Source organism: Gadus macrocephalus, chromosome 14, assembly GCF_031168955.1.
Source record: "Gadus macrocephalus chromosome 14, ASM3116895v1".
Classification (NCBI taxonomy): Eukaryota; Metazoa; Chordata; class Actinopteri; order Gadiformes; family Gadidae; genus Gadus; species Gadus macrocephalus.
The window spans coordinates 24,009,973-24,026,910 of NC_082395.1; the positions used below are offsets into that span (position 1 = coordinate 24,009,973).

Here is a 16,938-nt window from a genome sequence, read left to right on the forward strand (position 1 = left end):
AATAGAAAGAAAATCACAACTAGAGAGAGAGAGACACACAGAGAGACACACACACACACACACACACGCACGCACGCACGCACGCACACACACACACACACACACACACACACACACACACACACACACACACACACACACACACACACACACACACACACACACACACACACACACACACACACACACACACACACACACACACACAGGTCTGTGTTCAGTGTTTATCCCTGCCTATATGTGCAGCATCCATGTCTTTGTTCAAAGAGGTACATTTTTAGAAAGCTTCTGACGCCCAAAACAGAACGTGACATTAATTTCCTGACGTAGCTGCAAATGGATAAGAAACATGCCAAGGTATTCTCTGAAGGCAGTTTAGTAAAATGCAGGCTGCTATCTGCTATCCTAAAATATATAATATCGTCGGACGGAGGCTAATAGAGTAGTCCTCAAATATTTGATGTTTGCAAAGGCTTAGTGTTAAGATATCCATTACAATGTCAATTAAATCCCAAGTGTGGAAAACCAAGCCACATACTCATACTAGAGGTGTGCGTACGCAGGGTTTTATAAGTCTGAATATTTTTGGGCACACGCAAAACTTGGCTTTTGGGCGTACGTACACTTTTGGTAACGATCCCATGCAGTTTTATAAATGAGACCCCTGGAACTTCTGGGTTCACGCTTATTATCCATCCTGGGTGTAATCTGATGGATGCCGCTTTGAGATTTGCTGCCCTCTTGTGGTGGATCATGTCCTCCTCACATTGAACAGAATAACGAGGTCCCAATCATTGGCCAAGCGGTTGTTTCAGAGCACATCTGACTTCATTCACAGCAGAAAGGAAGCAATACAAAAAAGAAAAGAAAAATACTGGTTTATTATACACTATAAAAGAGTTGAACAGGCTATACATGATCCAAGAGGAGGGTTTGATTCACTGGTAAATGGACTGATTTATACAGACAGCACATCCTAACTCATTCACCAACACTCACCCACTCATAAACACATCCCAAACATTCATTCATACAACAACGGCGTGTCCACCATGCAGTGCGAAAGCCAGCTCGACGGGAGCAGTCAGGGTGAGGCGTCTTGCTCAGGGACACCTCGACACTCGTCTAGGAGGAGCCGGGAGTCGAACTAGCAACCTTCTGGTGTGCGGTTCACCTCCGGAGCCACACAAAGGTGAACCATGAAGACCCAGGTGGTGAGCGATAGAGAACAGAGAGGAGCATAGGCAGCAGCAGCTCAGATCAGAGGGCATGGTAGTGCTGAGGAGAGTGACCTCTAGCTGAGCTGGGAGTCGATCGCCTGGAGGGAGAACTCACACACTGAACCGCCTCCAACCAGTCATTAAAAAAATACATAGAAAGATAGAAGGCGCCTAGATGGGGTTCCTCCGCACGTCGATCAGGGGGCTGGGGGCCATCAGGGGGCCCGTGTTGAGGCTGCTCCGGCGGGACTCCCGGCGGGGCTTCACCAGGGGCAGGGAGGGGGTCCCCAGGGATGGGGTCCCGGCCCAGGGCCCGGGGCGCGGCGCGGGGGCCTCCGCGGGAGACCGCCGCCGCAGCTCCTCAATGACGGGAGGGGGCTCCTCGGAGGGGAGGGAGGAGCGCCGCCAGGAGGAGGGCAGCGGGGCGTTCACCAGCTCCCTCATCTCCTCCCGGGCCCGCACCCGGAGCGACCCGTCCTCCGGTCCGCGGGGAGACGGTGTCTCGCCGCCGCCGCCGCTGCTCCCTGGGGACACAAAGCATCATCACTCTGCTGGTCAACGCTAGGCTAGTCCCTGCTAGTCAATGCTAGGCTAGTGAATGCTAGGCTAGTCACCGCTAGACTAGTGAACGCTAGGCTAGTGAATGCTAGGCTAGTCGATGCTAGGCTAGTCCACGCTAAGATAGTCAATGCTAGGCGTCCAGTGGCTCATCAAAGCAAAACTCTCAAAAGGGTGGCACCATTTTAATATCCAAAGCCATTCAAAGATACAGTGACAGGATTGTGTGCGTCAGAATAAACCCGTGATTGGTCACCTCTGGTGTAGTCCCTTGGCTGGCCACTGGGGGCCGCCAGCTCCCTGAGCCGCCCGCTGAGCTCCAGGTTGGAGGCCTTGAAGTGGTTTAGCTCCGTGTTGAGGCTGTGGATCCAGCCCTCATACTGCCGCTGCCGCCCCGCCAGACCCTCGTCCATTTGCTCTGGGGACGGCGTACACACACACACACACACACACACAACTCCATGGTTACGGAGACACAGACTTATGAGGACACAGACTTATGGGGACAGGGACTTATGGGGACACAGAGTTATGGAGACACTGACTTATGTAGACACTGACTAATGAGGACATGAACTTACTGCATGGGGGAATGGACTTTTTGGGACAGACTGATGGGGACACAGATTTATGGGGACATGGACTAATGGGGACACGGACTAATGGGGACAGAGACTAATGAAGACACAGACTAATGAAGACACAGACTTATGGGGACACAGACTGATGGGGACAGACTGATGGGGACGCAGACTTATAGGAACAGACTAATGGGGACACGGACCTATGGGGACATGGACCTATGGGGACACAGACTTATGGCGACACGGACATATGGGGACACGGACATATGGGGACACGGACATATGGGGACATGGACCTATGGGGACACGGACCTATGGGGACACGGACCTATGGGGACACAGACTTATGGGAACACAGACTTATGGAGACAAGGACTTATTTGGACACAGACTTATGGGGACACAGACTTATGGGGACATGGACTTATGGGGACATGGACTTATGGGGACACAGACTAATGGGGACATGGACTGGCCGTCGCCTCACCTCGGCACTGCTGCAGCAGCAGCTGCACGCTGCGCTCGTGCTCCTTCTGCTGCTGGGTGAGGCGCCGGTCCGTGTCTAGCGCCGAGCGGTCCAGCGCGTTCTCCAGCCACGCCACAAGCCGCTGCTGCTCCTCCAGATGCATCTCCAGGTCCGCCAGCGCTAGCTGCAGCTTCCGCTCCTCCTCCCGCAGCGACACCACCTGGTAGAGCGACATGTTCCATCAGCGGGTTAGAACCCTTAGCCTAACCCTATCCCTAACCGCCTGGGAGAGCCAACAACATGTCCTATCAGCGGGTTATAGTTCTAACCCTATCCCTAACCCTTAGCCTAAACCCTTACCCATGGGCCAAACACAACATGTCCATGTCTTGGATGGATGGCAGCCAGCAAATATTTTCTGATCAAAGATGATGTAATTTTATTGATATTTCATCAATAGATCAAAGAAGTGCATTGGACAATTTAATGAACTGAAAACTAGTCCACCAACCTTGTTAACAGTTTGAGTGACAGCGGGAGACACAGACCTTATCAAACAGTTTGAGTGACAGCAGGAGACTCAGACCTTGTTTACAGTTTGAGTGACAGCAGAAGACACAGACCTTACAAACAGTTTGAGTGACAGCAGGAGACACAGACTTTGTCAAACAGTTTGAGTGACAGCAGGAGACACAGACCTTGTCAAACAGTTTGAGTGACAGCAGGAGACACAGACCTTATCAAACAGTTTGAGTGACAGCAGGAGACACAGACCTTGTCGAAGTACTTGCAGAGCAGTGCGCGGGTCTCCGAGGCCGACAGGTAGCTGAGCTTGGCCATGAGGTTCATCTCCCACTGGGACAGCATGCTGGCCGAGGCCCGCAGCTGCCTCTGCCTCTGGCTGATGGCCTCATTCTTGTACTCGATGGCTGCGTCCAGAGCCTCGATCGCCTCGTCCAGCTGGAACAGCGTGCGCTCCTCCTGGGGGCAGGGGAAGGTCAGAGGTCAGCTCCACACTTCATACAACAAACAGCGTTCTTCATGAACACGCGGTCTGTGAAGCCCTTTGAGACTCAGAACGAGTGGACCTCAACGTCTCCAGCCTCTCCAGTATTACTGGAAGAAGAACTGATGGAGCATCCAGACCTGCATCTCCATATCTACTGAGTGTCTCTTGAGGAGAGCATCTCCTAAGGACTTCATGTTACCTCAGTGTGGACCTAATGCCGTTTCCACTGCAGGGTGCGGAACGGATCGGATCGCAAAGGTGCGGTAGGGAGGGGGCGGTATAGCCCAGCTCAGTTCCGAGGTCGCGTTTCCACTGCCGACACCTTGGTGGTAGGCCGGATGTCGATCGCCGCGGCAGCTACGTAAACATCGTAAACAACGTCTTCCTCCCCAAGAATGCAGACGAACGTCTCCACCTCCTTGTTCGCCCTAGCAAGCTTTTTACGCGACATGTTAATTGTAAAGAATAATACCTCGAGGCTACTGTTTGTTTGTTTTTATCCCCGCGTCACCCGGAAGTGACGATTCTGTCGACCAATCAACGGAGGGGGGGTGTAGCTAGAATTTCACGGGACCCTTTCAGGCGTCTGGTCTCGTTTTGGGTACCGCAACGGAGGAGTCCCGAGAACGGGGCCGGAACGGGTACGGCAAAGTCCGGGTCACGCCCACTTTTGGCGGTGGAAACGCGACCCGACCCGCACCTTTGCGATCCGATCCGTTCCGCACCCTGCAGTGGAAACGCGGCATAAGTGATACCAGCAGTAAACAGGGGCCCGACTCTCAGAGGCCCGACTGCCAGGGGCCTGACTGCCAGGGGCCCGACAGCCAGGGGCCATACCTCTGGAGACAGCAGGCTACCCTGCCTCAGCTTGTCGTCCAGCTCCACCCTCTGCTTCAGCAGCGTGTCCTTTTCCCCGCGCAGGGTGGAGATCTCGGTGCGGATCTGTTGGGAGTCCTGAGCGCTGCTGCTCCGCAGTAGCCCATCCCGCTGGCTCAGCTCCCGCTCCAGGGACTCAATGCGTCCCGACAGCGTCACCAGGTCCTTACTGAGGGCCTGAGGGGAACAGGGGGGGTTGTTCAACGAGGACAAAGCCTGACTGATACGGCAGGAACGTGATCAGAGACCAATGGCTCTGGAGAGGTTTTCCTGGTCCACTGACAGACTGGACCACAATGAGATCACGGATCTTTGGGACATGTATGTATGTATGTATGTATGTATGTATGTATGTATGTATGTATGTATGTGTGTATGTGTGTGTGTGTGTGTGTGTGTGTGTGTGTGTGTGTGTGTGTGTGTGTGTGTGTGTGTGTGTGTGTGTGTGTGTGTGTGTGTGTGTGTGAGAGAGTGAGTGAGTGAGTGAGTGAGTGAGTGAGTGAGTGAGTGAGTGAGTGAGTGAGTGAGTGAGTGAGTGAGTGAGTGAGAGAGAGAGTGAGAGAGACCTGGCTGGAGCGCAGCCTCTTGGTCTCCAGGCCGCTCCTCTCCTGCAGCAGAGCCTCCTTCTTGGCCAGGATCTGCTCCCTCTTGGTGAGCTCCCCCTCCAGGTCCTCCAGCCCTCTCCTCTGCTCCAGCACGCGCTCCATCTCCTCGTCCAGCCACCGCTTCTGCTCCTCGATCTTCTGCCCACAGGAGAAGAGAGGGAGTCAGTGGGGTGCGGTCCGCCGTACCTCAACGTGCTCCTCTATTGCTCCACAACGTGCTCCTCTATTGCTCCTCAACATGCTCCTCAACATGCTCCTCTATTGCTCCTCAACGTGCTCCTCTAGGGCTCCTCAACGTGCTCCTCAACGTGCTCCTCAACGTGCTCCTCAACGTGCTCCTCTAGGGCTCCTCAACGTGCTCCTCAACGTGCTCCTATAGGGCTCCTCATCGTGCTCCTCAACGTGCTCTTCAACGTGCTCCTCAACGTGCTCCTCAATGTGCTCCTCAACGTGCTCCTCTAGGGCTCCTCTAGGGCTCCTCATCGTGCTCCTCAACGTGCTCCTCTAGGGCTCCTCAACGTGCTCCTCAACGTGCTCCTCTAGGTTGCCTCAACGTGCTCTTCTAGGGCTCCTCAACGTGCTCCTCTACGTGCTCCTCAACGTTTTCCACTAAGTCGCCTCAACGTGCTCCTCAACGTGCTCTTCTACGTGCTCCTCCTCTCAGCACCTGCTGCTCCTCCAGGGAGATGACGGAGCCGTTGCTGCCACTGCGTCTCTGCCGCTGGAAGGCGGCGATCTCCTCCGTCTTGATGCGGAGGATCTTCTGCTGCTGCTCGTTCTTCATCTCCAGCTCCTGGGGGCCGAGGAGACACATGGGGACATGAGGAGACATGAGGAGACAGCAGGCGACAGAGGAGACAGCAGGAGACAGCAGGGGACGTGAGGAGACATGAGGAGACACAAGGGGACAGCAGGGGAAACAAGGGGAAAGCAGGGGACCTGAGTTTGTGACGTCAGGGAACATTGTGTTTCTGCCATCCAAATGCCCACCCCCCACCTTGACGCGGTGCGTCCTGCGCTGCATCTCGGTCTCCAGCCGTCTCTTCTGCTGGCTCTCAAGCCGGAGCCGGCGCTGCAGCGTCTCCTGCTGCTGCCGCATGCTGCGCACGCTGCGCTCCAGCTCCGACACGCGGCGCTCGCTCTGCGCCGGCAGCGAGGCCAGCCGTGCCGTGTCCCGCTGCCGCTGGCTCAGCACCTGCAGGCGCCAGAGGTCAGCACGCACTGGGTCAGAGGTCAGCACACATGGGGTCAGAGTCAGCAGCATCAGAGTCAGCAAGGTGTGCAGACTGAACCGTGGCGGAGCTGACCTGGACCTTGCTCTGCGCGGCGGCAACCTTGCGGCGGCACTCCAGGGCGCGACTGCGGTCGGGGGTGCGCGTCTCCCTCTCCTGCCGCTCCACGTCCTGCAGCTGCCGCTGCGCCTCCAGCACCTCCTGCCGCGCACCCCCCGCCTCCCGCTCCAGGGACGAGATCTTACAGCTGTACTGCCGGTTCAGTGCCTGGGCGCCCTGGCCTGGGGAACACACATCCTGTTACTAGAACCTCACATCCTGTTACTAGAACCTCACATCCCGTTACTAGAACCTCACATCCCGTTACTAGAACCTCACATCCTGTTACCTAGAACATCACATCCTGTTACATAGAACCACACATCCTGTTACCTAGAACCTCACATTCTGTTACTAGAACCTCACATCCTGCTACTTAGAACCACACATCCTGTTCCTGTTACCTAGAACCTCACATCCTGTTACCTAGAACCTCGGTTCAGCTTTAGCATCATGAGTGAGCACTGTACTATATGTGTACTATATCGATACAGTGGATAAAGTACATTTAGAGAGTACTTTATCGACACAGGAGATAAGGTTCATTGAGCGCTGGGTTAGACTGGTTTGAGGCGCCCCGTACCGGTCTTCACCAGCTCCTTGATGAGCTCCTCCTTCATGCGGATGGTGACGGACAGCTCCCTGATCTTCTGCTGGGCCTGCACCAGGCCCTGGCCCTCCAGGCTCCTCAGACTGTCCCTCACCGAGGAGCCGCCCACGCTGGAGTGGGCTGCAGAGAGCCCAGGGGATCACAGAGAGACGGTTAATACTAGTGTCAGCAGAAAGGGAGGTGGAAGGAAGATAACTTATAAGGAAGCTCATAAAGATAGGGTATTAGATGAAGAAAAGGTGTTTCCACCATACAAATTCCTCAACAACACCACAGCTTGTGTGAGACAAGGGGATCTTTGTATGAAGTAACGGCTCAGCATGTTTTAGAACCCTTACAGAAGCGTCGGACGGAGGCGGGGAGATGGTCCAGCCCGGACGGCTGTGACGTCTGACCTTTGACCCCCGAGAGCGGTCCTCCACAGAGCATGTCCTTCTTGGACCAGGTGAGGTCTGTCTGTCTGGAGAGAGGACGGACGTATCGGCACACAGCGCAGAGGACAGGGGAGACCAGGAGCAAGAAGGACGTCGCGGAGCTCACCTCCTCCTCTCTCGCATCAGGAGCTGAGCCTCCTCCTCGTCGATGTCGTCCTCCTCGGGGATGTCCTGCTCCTCCAGGAGGGGGCCGTGGGGGAACCCGGGGGGGTCCTCAAGGTAGCAGCCGTTGCTGAGGGAGCCCAGCGGACTGCCCTGCAACAAACACGCAGTCAGGCTGGGGGGGGCTACAGGGGGGCCGGATCTCAGCAGAAGCCGCCCTCGTTTGTTACGGGTTACATGTGTTAATGTGTAAGACTATTATAGATGTTTAAGACCATTATAACCATATTATATGACTGTAGTGCTTCAGAGATGCCCTGCCCAACACAATGTTTTCTCAAGAGGTATATATATACATGTTGCTATGGAGTGAACCAACACACACAGCCTCTACCTGGGGTCCTCTACCTATCCTGGGGGCCCTCTACCTGTCTCTAGGGGCCCTACCTGTCCTGGGGGCCCTGTACCTGTCATTAGGGGCCCTACCAGCCTTTAGGGGTCCTACCTGTCTTTGGGGGCCCCCGGAGGGGCTGTGGCGCGTGGCGCTCAGGGGGGCCGTGTGGGGCCTCTGGCTGAAGCCCAGCAGGCCGGGGCCCGACACCAGCACCTGCAGCTCGGAGATCAGGTCCTGCTGCTCCTGCAGCTTATCACTCTGAGAACACACACACACACACACACACACACACACACACACACACACACACACACACACACACACACACACACACACACACACACACACACACACACACACACACACACTATGAGGATATCGTTTCTGATCGTCTAGGGGGCTGCTGTCGGGGGGTTAAGGTTGAGTATTTAATTACTCTCTTAATTAATAATCCAGTCAGGGGTAATGTTCCTCTCCGTTGTTCAGACCGGGTCTCACCACTGCTCTGACCTGTCTCACCACTGCTCTGACCCGTCTCACCTGCTGCTTGTACTGCTCCATGGCGTCCTCGAGGGCCGCCAGGAAGTCGGTGTTCTCCGTCTCCAGCTGCTGGATGCGGCCCTGAAGCTGGCCCTCCGCGTCGGGCCCCTGGCCCCACTGCTCCTCCGGCTCCTGGGGGCCACAACACCTCGTTAACAACACCTTGTTACCGTCAGCCACTGAGCAGACACATCTTTTAATGATGCTGTCCCGTATGGCCTTAATCACAGCCGGTCCCCCAGTGAGTAGACAGACAGGACCCCAGTAGGTAGACAGACAGGTCCCCAAGTAGGTAGACAGACAGTTCCCCTAATGAGTAGACAGGCAGGTACCCCAGTAGGTAGACAGACAGGTCCCCAAGTAGGTAGACAGACAGTTCCATTAGTGAGTAGACAGGCAGGTACCCCAGTAGGTAGACAGACAGGTCCCCTAGTGAGTAGACAGACAGGTCCCCAAGTAGGTAGACAGACAGTTCCCCTAGTGAGTAGACAGACAGGTCCCCCAGTAGGTAGACAGACAGGTCCCCCAGTAGACAGACAGGTCTCCCAGTAGACAGACAGACAGGTCCCCCAGTAGGTAGACAGACAGGTCTCCCAGTAGGCAGAAAGACAGACATAAAGGTTTGGACGGTCTGTTTGTCGTCCGCCACAAACACCCGGAAAAAAAAGTTTTACTTTTACAACATACATATATAAACATCCATAAAAATGTATATATATACACATATACAGTATATCCATATCTATATAGGTTTGTCGGGATGTAAAGAAAACTTTAAGAGCAGGGGAGCGATAGAGTCAGAAGGAAGGTGAGGTCACAATAACAACGTTAGAGGCGTTAGAGCCGGCGCCGTGTGTGTGTCTGTACTGGCGGTTTGGCGGCCGTCCTGCGGGGCCCCAGGCCGTCTTCCGTGAAGCCGTTCTCGATGCCGCTGTCAGGGCCCGAGGCGCTGGTGAGGCCGCTGCGCTCCTCCTCCACCGAGCCCAGCCACTCCTTCACCCGCTGCGCCTGCTCTGGGCTCAGGCCGCCCTCGGCCTGCAACTCCAGCAGCAACCTGGAGGGGAGACAACGGGTAAGACAGGAGCAGGAGGGGTTAGACAGTAAGACAGGAGCAGGAGGGGTTAGACAGTAAGACAGGAGCAGGAGGGGTTAGACAGTAAGACAGGAGCAGGAGGGGTTAGACAGTAAGACAGGAGCAGGAGGGGTTAGAGAGTAAGACAGGAGCAGGTAGGGGTTAGAGAATAAGACAGGAGCAGGTAGGGGTTAGACAGTAGGACAGGAGCAGGTAGGGGTTAGAGAGTAAGACAGGAGCAGGTAGGGGTTAGAGAGTAAGACAGGAGCAGGTCGGGTTAGAGAGTATGTGGTTCCCTGGGCTGCGGACCTGTATGCGGTGTCGGTGCAGGTCCTGTAGTGGGCGCTCTGTGCCCTGGTGGGCTCTCCGTCCCCGGGCCGGGGCCTCCGGTACGGGTCGGCGTGGGCGATGATGCGTGTCTCCGAGCGCTGCCGGGTCTCCAGCGCCCGGCGCAGCGCCCTGATCTGCTGCTCCAGCCCCTCCACGCGGTCAGGCTCACCCCGGAGGTTGACGGTGGGCCGGTTCTGGATGTTGCGCGCCCGCATGGCGTAGTTCAGCGTGTTCAGGCTCTCGTCGAAGTCGGCCGATGACGGGCTGACGCACGCGATCATCAGCGTCTTGGAGTTCCCCCCCAGCGAGTCCTTCAGGATCCTGAGAGGAGGCAGTCAGCTGTCACCTGTCACGTTCACATCAATCGCTTCATAGAAGAGCAGAACAGCCTGCAAAGAACATTTGCAGTTCCCACGTCAGGTGAAAACACTCGAATGAGTTGATTGATTGAACATTGATTGATTGATACGGATTGATAACAGATGATGTGTCTATTCTTCCAGCACCAATAGAAACAACCCCCTAAACGTCGACATGGTGCATAGAGCTCCGACCTACCTGGTCAAGGGACCTGACGTTAGCCCTACCTGGGGATCCCTGTCGGGGGTGTGGCGGCCCCTCCTTTGGGTTCTCTTTAGCCTCACCTGGTGATCTTGGAGTCCCGGTAGGGGATGTGGCTGCCCCGTCTCTTGGGGTCCCCGAGGGCCCCGATGACGTTGCCGAGGGCCAGCAGGCCGCTGTTGATCTGGATGCTCTCCTTGAGCCGTTCCCCCGTGTTCCCAGTGCGCAGCACACGCTCCGAGCCCGCCAGGTCCACGAAGTGGAACTTGGAGGTGAGGATGTGGAGGCTGGCGGGCCGCGGGCCCCCCCCCCGCCGCTGGTCCACCTGCAGGGTGAAGACCGTGTGGGAGCGGCTGGAGCGCGGGTTCATCGCCGTGGCGCCCGTGTGGCGCGCCGTGTTCCCCGACTCCAGCAGACTGAGCACCTCATCCAGACCGTCCACCTCGCACTCCTTCACCCCGCACAGCACTGCGCACACATATGCAGACGCAGACACAGACACACACGCAGACACAGACACGCATACGCACACACCCATAAATACATACACAACATGCACACAAACAAATAAACAATGTTTATGACTGCATTAACTAATGTTAATTAATGGTGAACTAATGTACCCACATTGTACAGGTTTACCCACAGAACCTTAAGTCCCTACTACCGAACCTTTAGTCCCCACTACAGAACCTCTCAGTGCCTGGAGGATCCTGAGGCTCCATGAGGAGCCGGTGGTGGAGGACCTCCTCCTTACCGATGGTGCCCTTGTCCTCTCTGATGTGGATGTCCCTGCTGGCTGTCTCCACCTCCAGCAGGTCCTTGAACTCCTCCTTGTGCACCTCCAGGTAGGACACCCGGACCGAGAAGTCCATCAGATCGTTCTCGTCCAGCAGCTTGAAGATCTCCGCCACGGCCCTGGGGATGATGCCCTGCTCCTCGTCCCTAAAGGAGGCTGAGGAGAGAGGAGATACGCGTCAGACACCAGGGGCCATAGGAACCAATCTCAATGCCTGCTCTGGGCTATTCCTCTACGTTTGTATATCTATATCTATCTATCTATCTATCTATCTATCTATATATATGTTCGTGCTGTCAGTTAAACGCGTTATTAACGGCGTTAACGCAAGCCATTTTTAACGGCGTTCATTTTTTTATCGCGCGATTAACGCAATTTATTTATTTATTTAAAAAAATAAAATATATATATATATGTATGCATAATTTTTTCTTTGGCTCAAAACAAAGAAGCAGTAGCCTGACTGCTATGTTCAAGGCAGTATGTTTGTATGCTCATCGTTTAATTGCACTATAGGCTTTTTTTTGCATCGTCCTGTTTTGATCAGTATATGCCAATGTTGTTATCAATAAAAAAACATTTGCACAAGGCAAGCCGATGCCCTTCTCCATGTTGATAAGAGCATTAAAATGAGAAAAATAATGGGACAAAGAAATCAAGGGATATTTAGCATAGAAAAAAAAATTGCGAGTTAATCGTGAGTTACCTATGACATTAATGCGATTAAATATTTTAATCGCTTGACAGCACTAATATATATATGTATGTGTGTGTGTGTGTGTGTGTGTGTGTGTGTGTGTGTGTGTGTGTGTGTGTGTGTGTGTGTGTGTGTGTGTGTGTGTGTGTGTGTGTGTGTGTGTGTGTGTGTGTGTGTGTGTGTGTATACATACATACATAAGGACATACGTACTTGTGTACGTGCATGCACCTCTACGTTTGTAGAGGAATATACCTTTTTTCCCTTTGGATCATAACTCGTCATCATAACTCATTGTCTTGTTCCTCCTAATAAGCATATGCAATCTGACTCCAGTGACACAAAACATTAATTAATGCATCTCAAGCAACAGGGAGGAACCCGTCCTCCTCATGAGGACCTCCTACTACAGATCCTTCACTACAGCAGGACCTCAATGCCATCAGAACAGATCCTGCTCCAGGGTTCACCAGAGCACCATGCCATCAGAACAGATCCTGCTCCTTCACCAGAGCACCATGCCATCAGGACATACAGATCCTGCTCCTTCACCAGAGCACCATGCCATCAGGACATACAGATCCTGCTCCTTCACCAGAGCACCATGCCATCAGGACCTACAGATCCTGCTCCTTCACCAGAGCACCATGCCATCAGAACAGATCCTGCTCCTTCACCAGAGCACCATGCCATCAGAACAGATCCTGCTCCTTCACCAGAGCACCATGCCATCAGGACATACAGATCCTGCTCCTTCACCAGAGCACCATGCCATCAGGACCTACAGATCCTGCTCCTTCACCAGAGCACCATGCCATCAGGACCTACAGATCCTGCTCCTTCACCAGAGCACCATGCCATCAGAACAGATCCTGCTCCTTCACCAGAGCACCATGCCATCAGAACAGATCCTGCTCCTTCACCAGAGCACCATGCCATCAGGACATACAGATCCTTCTCCAGGGATCACCAGAGCACCATGCCATCAGGACCTACAGATGTTTGCCTCCCCGACGGTGTGAGTCTTCCCGGAGCCCGTTTGGCCATAGGCGAACACGGTGGCGTTGAAGCCCTGGAAGAAGGCCTCGATGAGGGGCTGGACGGCCTCGGCGTACACCTCCTCCTGGCAGCACGCCTCCTCGAACAGGAAGTCACAGGCAAAGTGGCGGTCGTGGCCCAGGGTGAGGCTGCGCAGGGCGGGCTGCACCGTGATGCAGCTCTCGTGGCCGTGGAGCAGCTCTTTGGGCAGCAGCGGCCGCACGCGAACCGCCACCTGCACCGCCGAATCCTCCGCCGCGCGGCCCGGCCCGCTGGGCAGCTTGGGGGACATGGTGGGCCTTCGGTCAGAGCTCCTCTACCCGCTGCCCCTGCTGCTGGGAGGGCCTCATCTCAGGCTGAGGAGAACAGAAGGAGTCACTCACCGCTGTGTTGGGGTGGAAGACGCTAGGAACACATTGTAGGCCATTGTTAGTTACAACAGAGTACCAGGTAGGCCGATGGATGTGTATTATTATGTTATTTATACATCATAGAACTCTAATCCCTGGAAAGCACGGAGGGATTCATATCAGGGTCAAAGCGTAGGGATGCTTTAGGTTATGAAGCCGGTGGACATACTTGGTGGATGTACTTTGGGTTTAAGTTCCATTATTTATAATCAGAGGGTTGAGCAGATGATGAAGGAAATGGTTTGATCCATCATTAAGAGAATGTATTGATCCATCAGTAACAGAATGGTTTAGGCCATCAGTAACAGAAGGTTTTTCTGATGGATGTTCAGCTCGTTGTGTGTTTTGTGGTTTGCAGAAGATTGTCTCCAAACTTTCTTCACGAGTCCAGAACAAAACATTAAAGCTCCGATTAGTAAAGAGCTAACCCGATCCGTCCTAAAGAACTTTAATCAACACCAGGTCGAATCATATCGCCTGCTCTTGTGAAACATGTTGAAGTTAAACTACAGCAGCAGACATGCTAACTTTAGCCACTTAGCTCTGCTCTCTGAGGACTTCAACCCTGGTCCGGGTCCACGACCAGGACCTGGACCTGGACCCGGAGCCGGACCTCAGACGGGGTCCACCGCTAACAGTTCATGTGGAGGGTGGATGAACAGTCCTAACGGATCTCATACTCACTTCTTAAAGCAGCGAAGTTGATCGTGGAGCTCAGCAGCAGCAGAGGTTTGGAGAAGTTAGAGGATCAACACAAGGGAAGGGGCCAAACAGCGGATCCTCTCCGAGCATCAGACCCCCCCCCCTGATTGGGCGTTATTGGAGAGAGAGGGTGGGACTTTCAGAGGCGAGAGGGCGGGACATGCATGGGTTTAGCGGAGAGAGAGAAGGAGCGACTTTGATACGGCGATATATGTTCCAGGTTACTCATTTTATTTTATTTGTTTTTCTAATGTTCTGGAACTTATTTTTCTTGCTCCGGGCTCTGTTAACTAAAATACACGGCTCGTATGAAGTAAGAGGACGGAAATTGCATTGCGGTAGACCGGGATAACGCTAAGGCTCATGACCCTCTCCAGCCCAGTACGCGTCGAGCCAGCGGCTCACTCCAAGTGCCTCTGACTGCAGCCCGCAGATCGAGGAGGAGCTTAAATTTTCCCTAAATGTGGGCTGGTCTAAACGTTTAACCCATGGTTTCACCCCCGCGGGCTTACTCGCTCTCGTTGCTTCTGGACTCCCAGTCGGCTGGGATGGAAATATTAGATACCGCTAACCCTGGGTAACTAAAAATGTAATGCAAGTTAAGTTACTTTTAGAGTATACGTAAAGTATATGATGCTTGAAAACAAAACAAACCTTATTTATTTAAGAAGATGTTCTTATCAATGTGTTCAAAATGATCGTGACTGCAGGAATACACCATATATATTATACTACATCGTCATAACGTAGTTGTTCAAATTAACAATAGTGTTTCCTTCATGTTTGAAGCATAGATGTAGCAAAATTCTAATCGCCATGCAATTTGCAATTCAATAAGTCATTACATTATGCAATTGACAATTCATTATGCAATTTAATAATGTAATTTGTAAATACGTTATTCAAAGTGTATTTTAAAGGCACCCAGTGCAACTTTATGTAAACATTCAATGAAAAATAAACATTCAATTTCTAGTCTTTTTTACACGTAGTAAGTTTCAATAACTCCATACCATTACATATCGACATTCAAGGAGCAAAGATGAGACGTCGTTGTGTGGTGAAAAAAAAAAATCTCACTTATCCTCCTGAGCGAAGAATAATTAATATGTAGTTACATAGGACGGGTAAGCTTCATGGAGGCTTCAATGTTCTTCCGGTCTATGAACTGCCGAGAGGAACAAAAAGCACTACGTGGTACAGGAAATGCAAACACGTTTTCACTCTGAGCCAGAGTGAATGATGACTGAAATAATTCACTATCTTGCTCGAGCAGTAATTACTCATACATCATTAGCTTACACTAATGATTCAATGCAGTTTGAAATTTGTTTGAAATAACGAACCTCATCATCACTCGAATGACTCGATGAGGTAGTATTGGATGTCATGACACAGCTTCTTGGTACATACTGCCCACCGTAGTTTTTGAACAAGCGAGCACTATTAGTTTGAATGCAATATACAATTGTACCACTAGATGGGAGTAATTTTTACACAGTGTCCCTTTAATATGCAAAGTGACAATGAAATCCTCAATAAAATTTGCAAAAGTTATAACAATGAAAGTAGGATAACATTTTGTCAACATTTTTGAGTTCCTTTATTCAAATTTAAAAGCTATAGCGTCCTCGTGATCTGAATAAACGTTGTGTCTCGATTGATACTGCCTTGGCTCGCATTGATCCAGAGCAAGAGACTACACCCCATCAGGCGACCGAAATGATAGAAAACAAATTTTCCATTTATTTTGGATTAAAATTCCTCCAATTAGACTCCCAATACAAATGAGATGGGTATGTTTCTGACATTTTATTGAAAACAAATCAAAGAGGCATTGCAAGGACAGCTACGAGCAGGGCCGGCGATCGGCATAGGCGAGCTAGGCGACCGCCTAGGGCGACAAATGCGTTGGGGGCGCCCTCTGGTGGCGCCCTTAATAAAAAAAAAATATCAATTAAAATATACGACGCGAACGGAGAAGCGAGGGGGCGCGGGAGCAATTGTCAGGGCGGCCCGAAACCGTCAGCGTAGCACCCCCCCCCCCCCCCCCCCCCGCTCGCAAGACCTGTCCAGGGCGCAAGTTGATTTCGAGTCGCCTAGGGCTCCGAAACGGCCAGCGCCGGCCCTGGCTACGAGTCTTTTCCCGGTGTAGGTACCAGATCGGCTCGGCTGCCAGATCAGCTCGTCGAGAAACCATGATCTGCAGCATCGCCACTCGGACAAACTAAATTGAGAACTTTGTAAGTGTACAGATTGTTTATTAAAAAGTACATTTTATACACACAATACCATCAGTAGATCACCATTTTGTTTTCAAGACTCGATAAGTAGATTGACGAACACAGAGATTGTGACATCCGTCAGCAACACACAAGCTCTGTGTTCGTCAATCTACTTATCGAGTCTTGAAAACAAAATGGCGTCGACGGGTGATCTACTGATGGTATTGTGTGTATAAAATTTACTTTTTAATAAACAATCTGTACACTTACAAAGTTCTCAATGACTCGTTTTATATTTTAAGACCCATATTATACTATCAAAAAAGTGTCAGGCTACTTCTAGCCTTTTAAGTTGTTTAAAATAACGATTTCGTT

General features: G+C 52.4%; 1 protein-coding gene and 1 long non-coding RNA gene across 5 annotated transcripts; one reads left to right on the forward strand and one right to left on the reverse strand.

Annotated features, from left to right (window-relative positions):
* Positions 1 to 862: 862 nt before the first annotated feature.
* Positions 863 to 14,470, reverse strand: kif7 (kinesin family member 7). 4 transcript variants are annotated; one of them, XM_060070854.1, is made up of 20 exons: positions 14,321 to 14,469; positions 13,185 to 13,631; positions 11,450 to 11,647; positions 10,776 to 11,160; positions 10,111 to 10,452; positions 9,597 to 9,783; positions 8,730 to 8,861; positions 8,301 to 8,447; positions 7,800 to 7,948; positions 7,598 to 7,719; positions 7,233 to 7,379; positions 6,626 to 6,831; positions 6,316 to 6,513; positions 5,986 to 6,111; positions 5,280 to 5,453; positions 4,675 to 4,890; positions 3,603 to 3,809; positions 2,850 to 3,048; positions 2,035 to 2,196; positions 863 to 1,744 (listed from the first exon to the last, which is right to left on the reverse strand). In XM_060070854.1, exons 2-20 carry the CDS (start codon positions 13,516 to 13,518, stop codon positions 1,392 to 1,394), a joined length of 3,984 nt encoding a protein of 1,327 aa, XP_059926837.1. In that variant the 5' UTR covers positions 13,519 to 13,631; positions 14,321 to 14,469; the 3' UTR covers positions 863 to 1,391. The 4 variants fall into 4 exon arrangements, with proteins under 4 accessions (XP_059926837.1, XP_059926835.1, XP_059926836.1 ...); XM_060070852.1 differs by having other exon boundaries at positions 5,280 to 5,456; XM_060070853.1 differs by having other exon boundaries at positions 5,280 to 5,456; positions 13,185 to 13,582; positions 14,321 to 14,458.
* On the forward strand, positions 8,962 to 9,453 carry LOC132471650 (uncharacterized). Its single transcript, XR_009528880.1, has 2 exons — positions 8,962 to 9,089; positions 9,139 to 9,453. It is a non-coding gene; the product is annotated as an uncharacterized LOC132471650 (long non-coding RNA).
* Positions 14,471 to 16,938: the final 2,468 nt, after the last annotated feature.

What these genes read in the sequence shown, in the direction of transcription:
- kif7 (XM_060070852.1), bottom strand. Translation starts at nt 13,518, where the DNA reads ATGTCCCCCAAGCTGCCCAGCGGGCCGGGCCGCGCGGCGGAGGATTCG. An exon ending in TGCACCGACACCGCATACAG is followed by an intron (nt 9,784 to 10,110) that starts GTCCGCAGCCCA and finishes TCTCCCCTCCAG; the next exon opens with GTTGCTGCTGGAGTTGCAGG. An exon ending in CAAGGAGCTGGTGAAGACCG is followed by an intron (nt 6,832 to 7,232) that starts GTACGGGGCGCC and finishes TGTGTTCCCCAG; the next exon opens with GCCAGGGCGCCCAGGCACTG.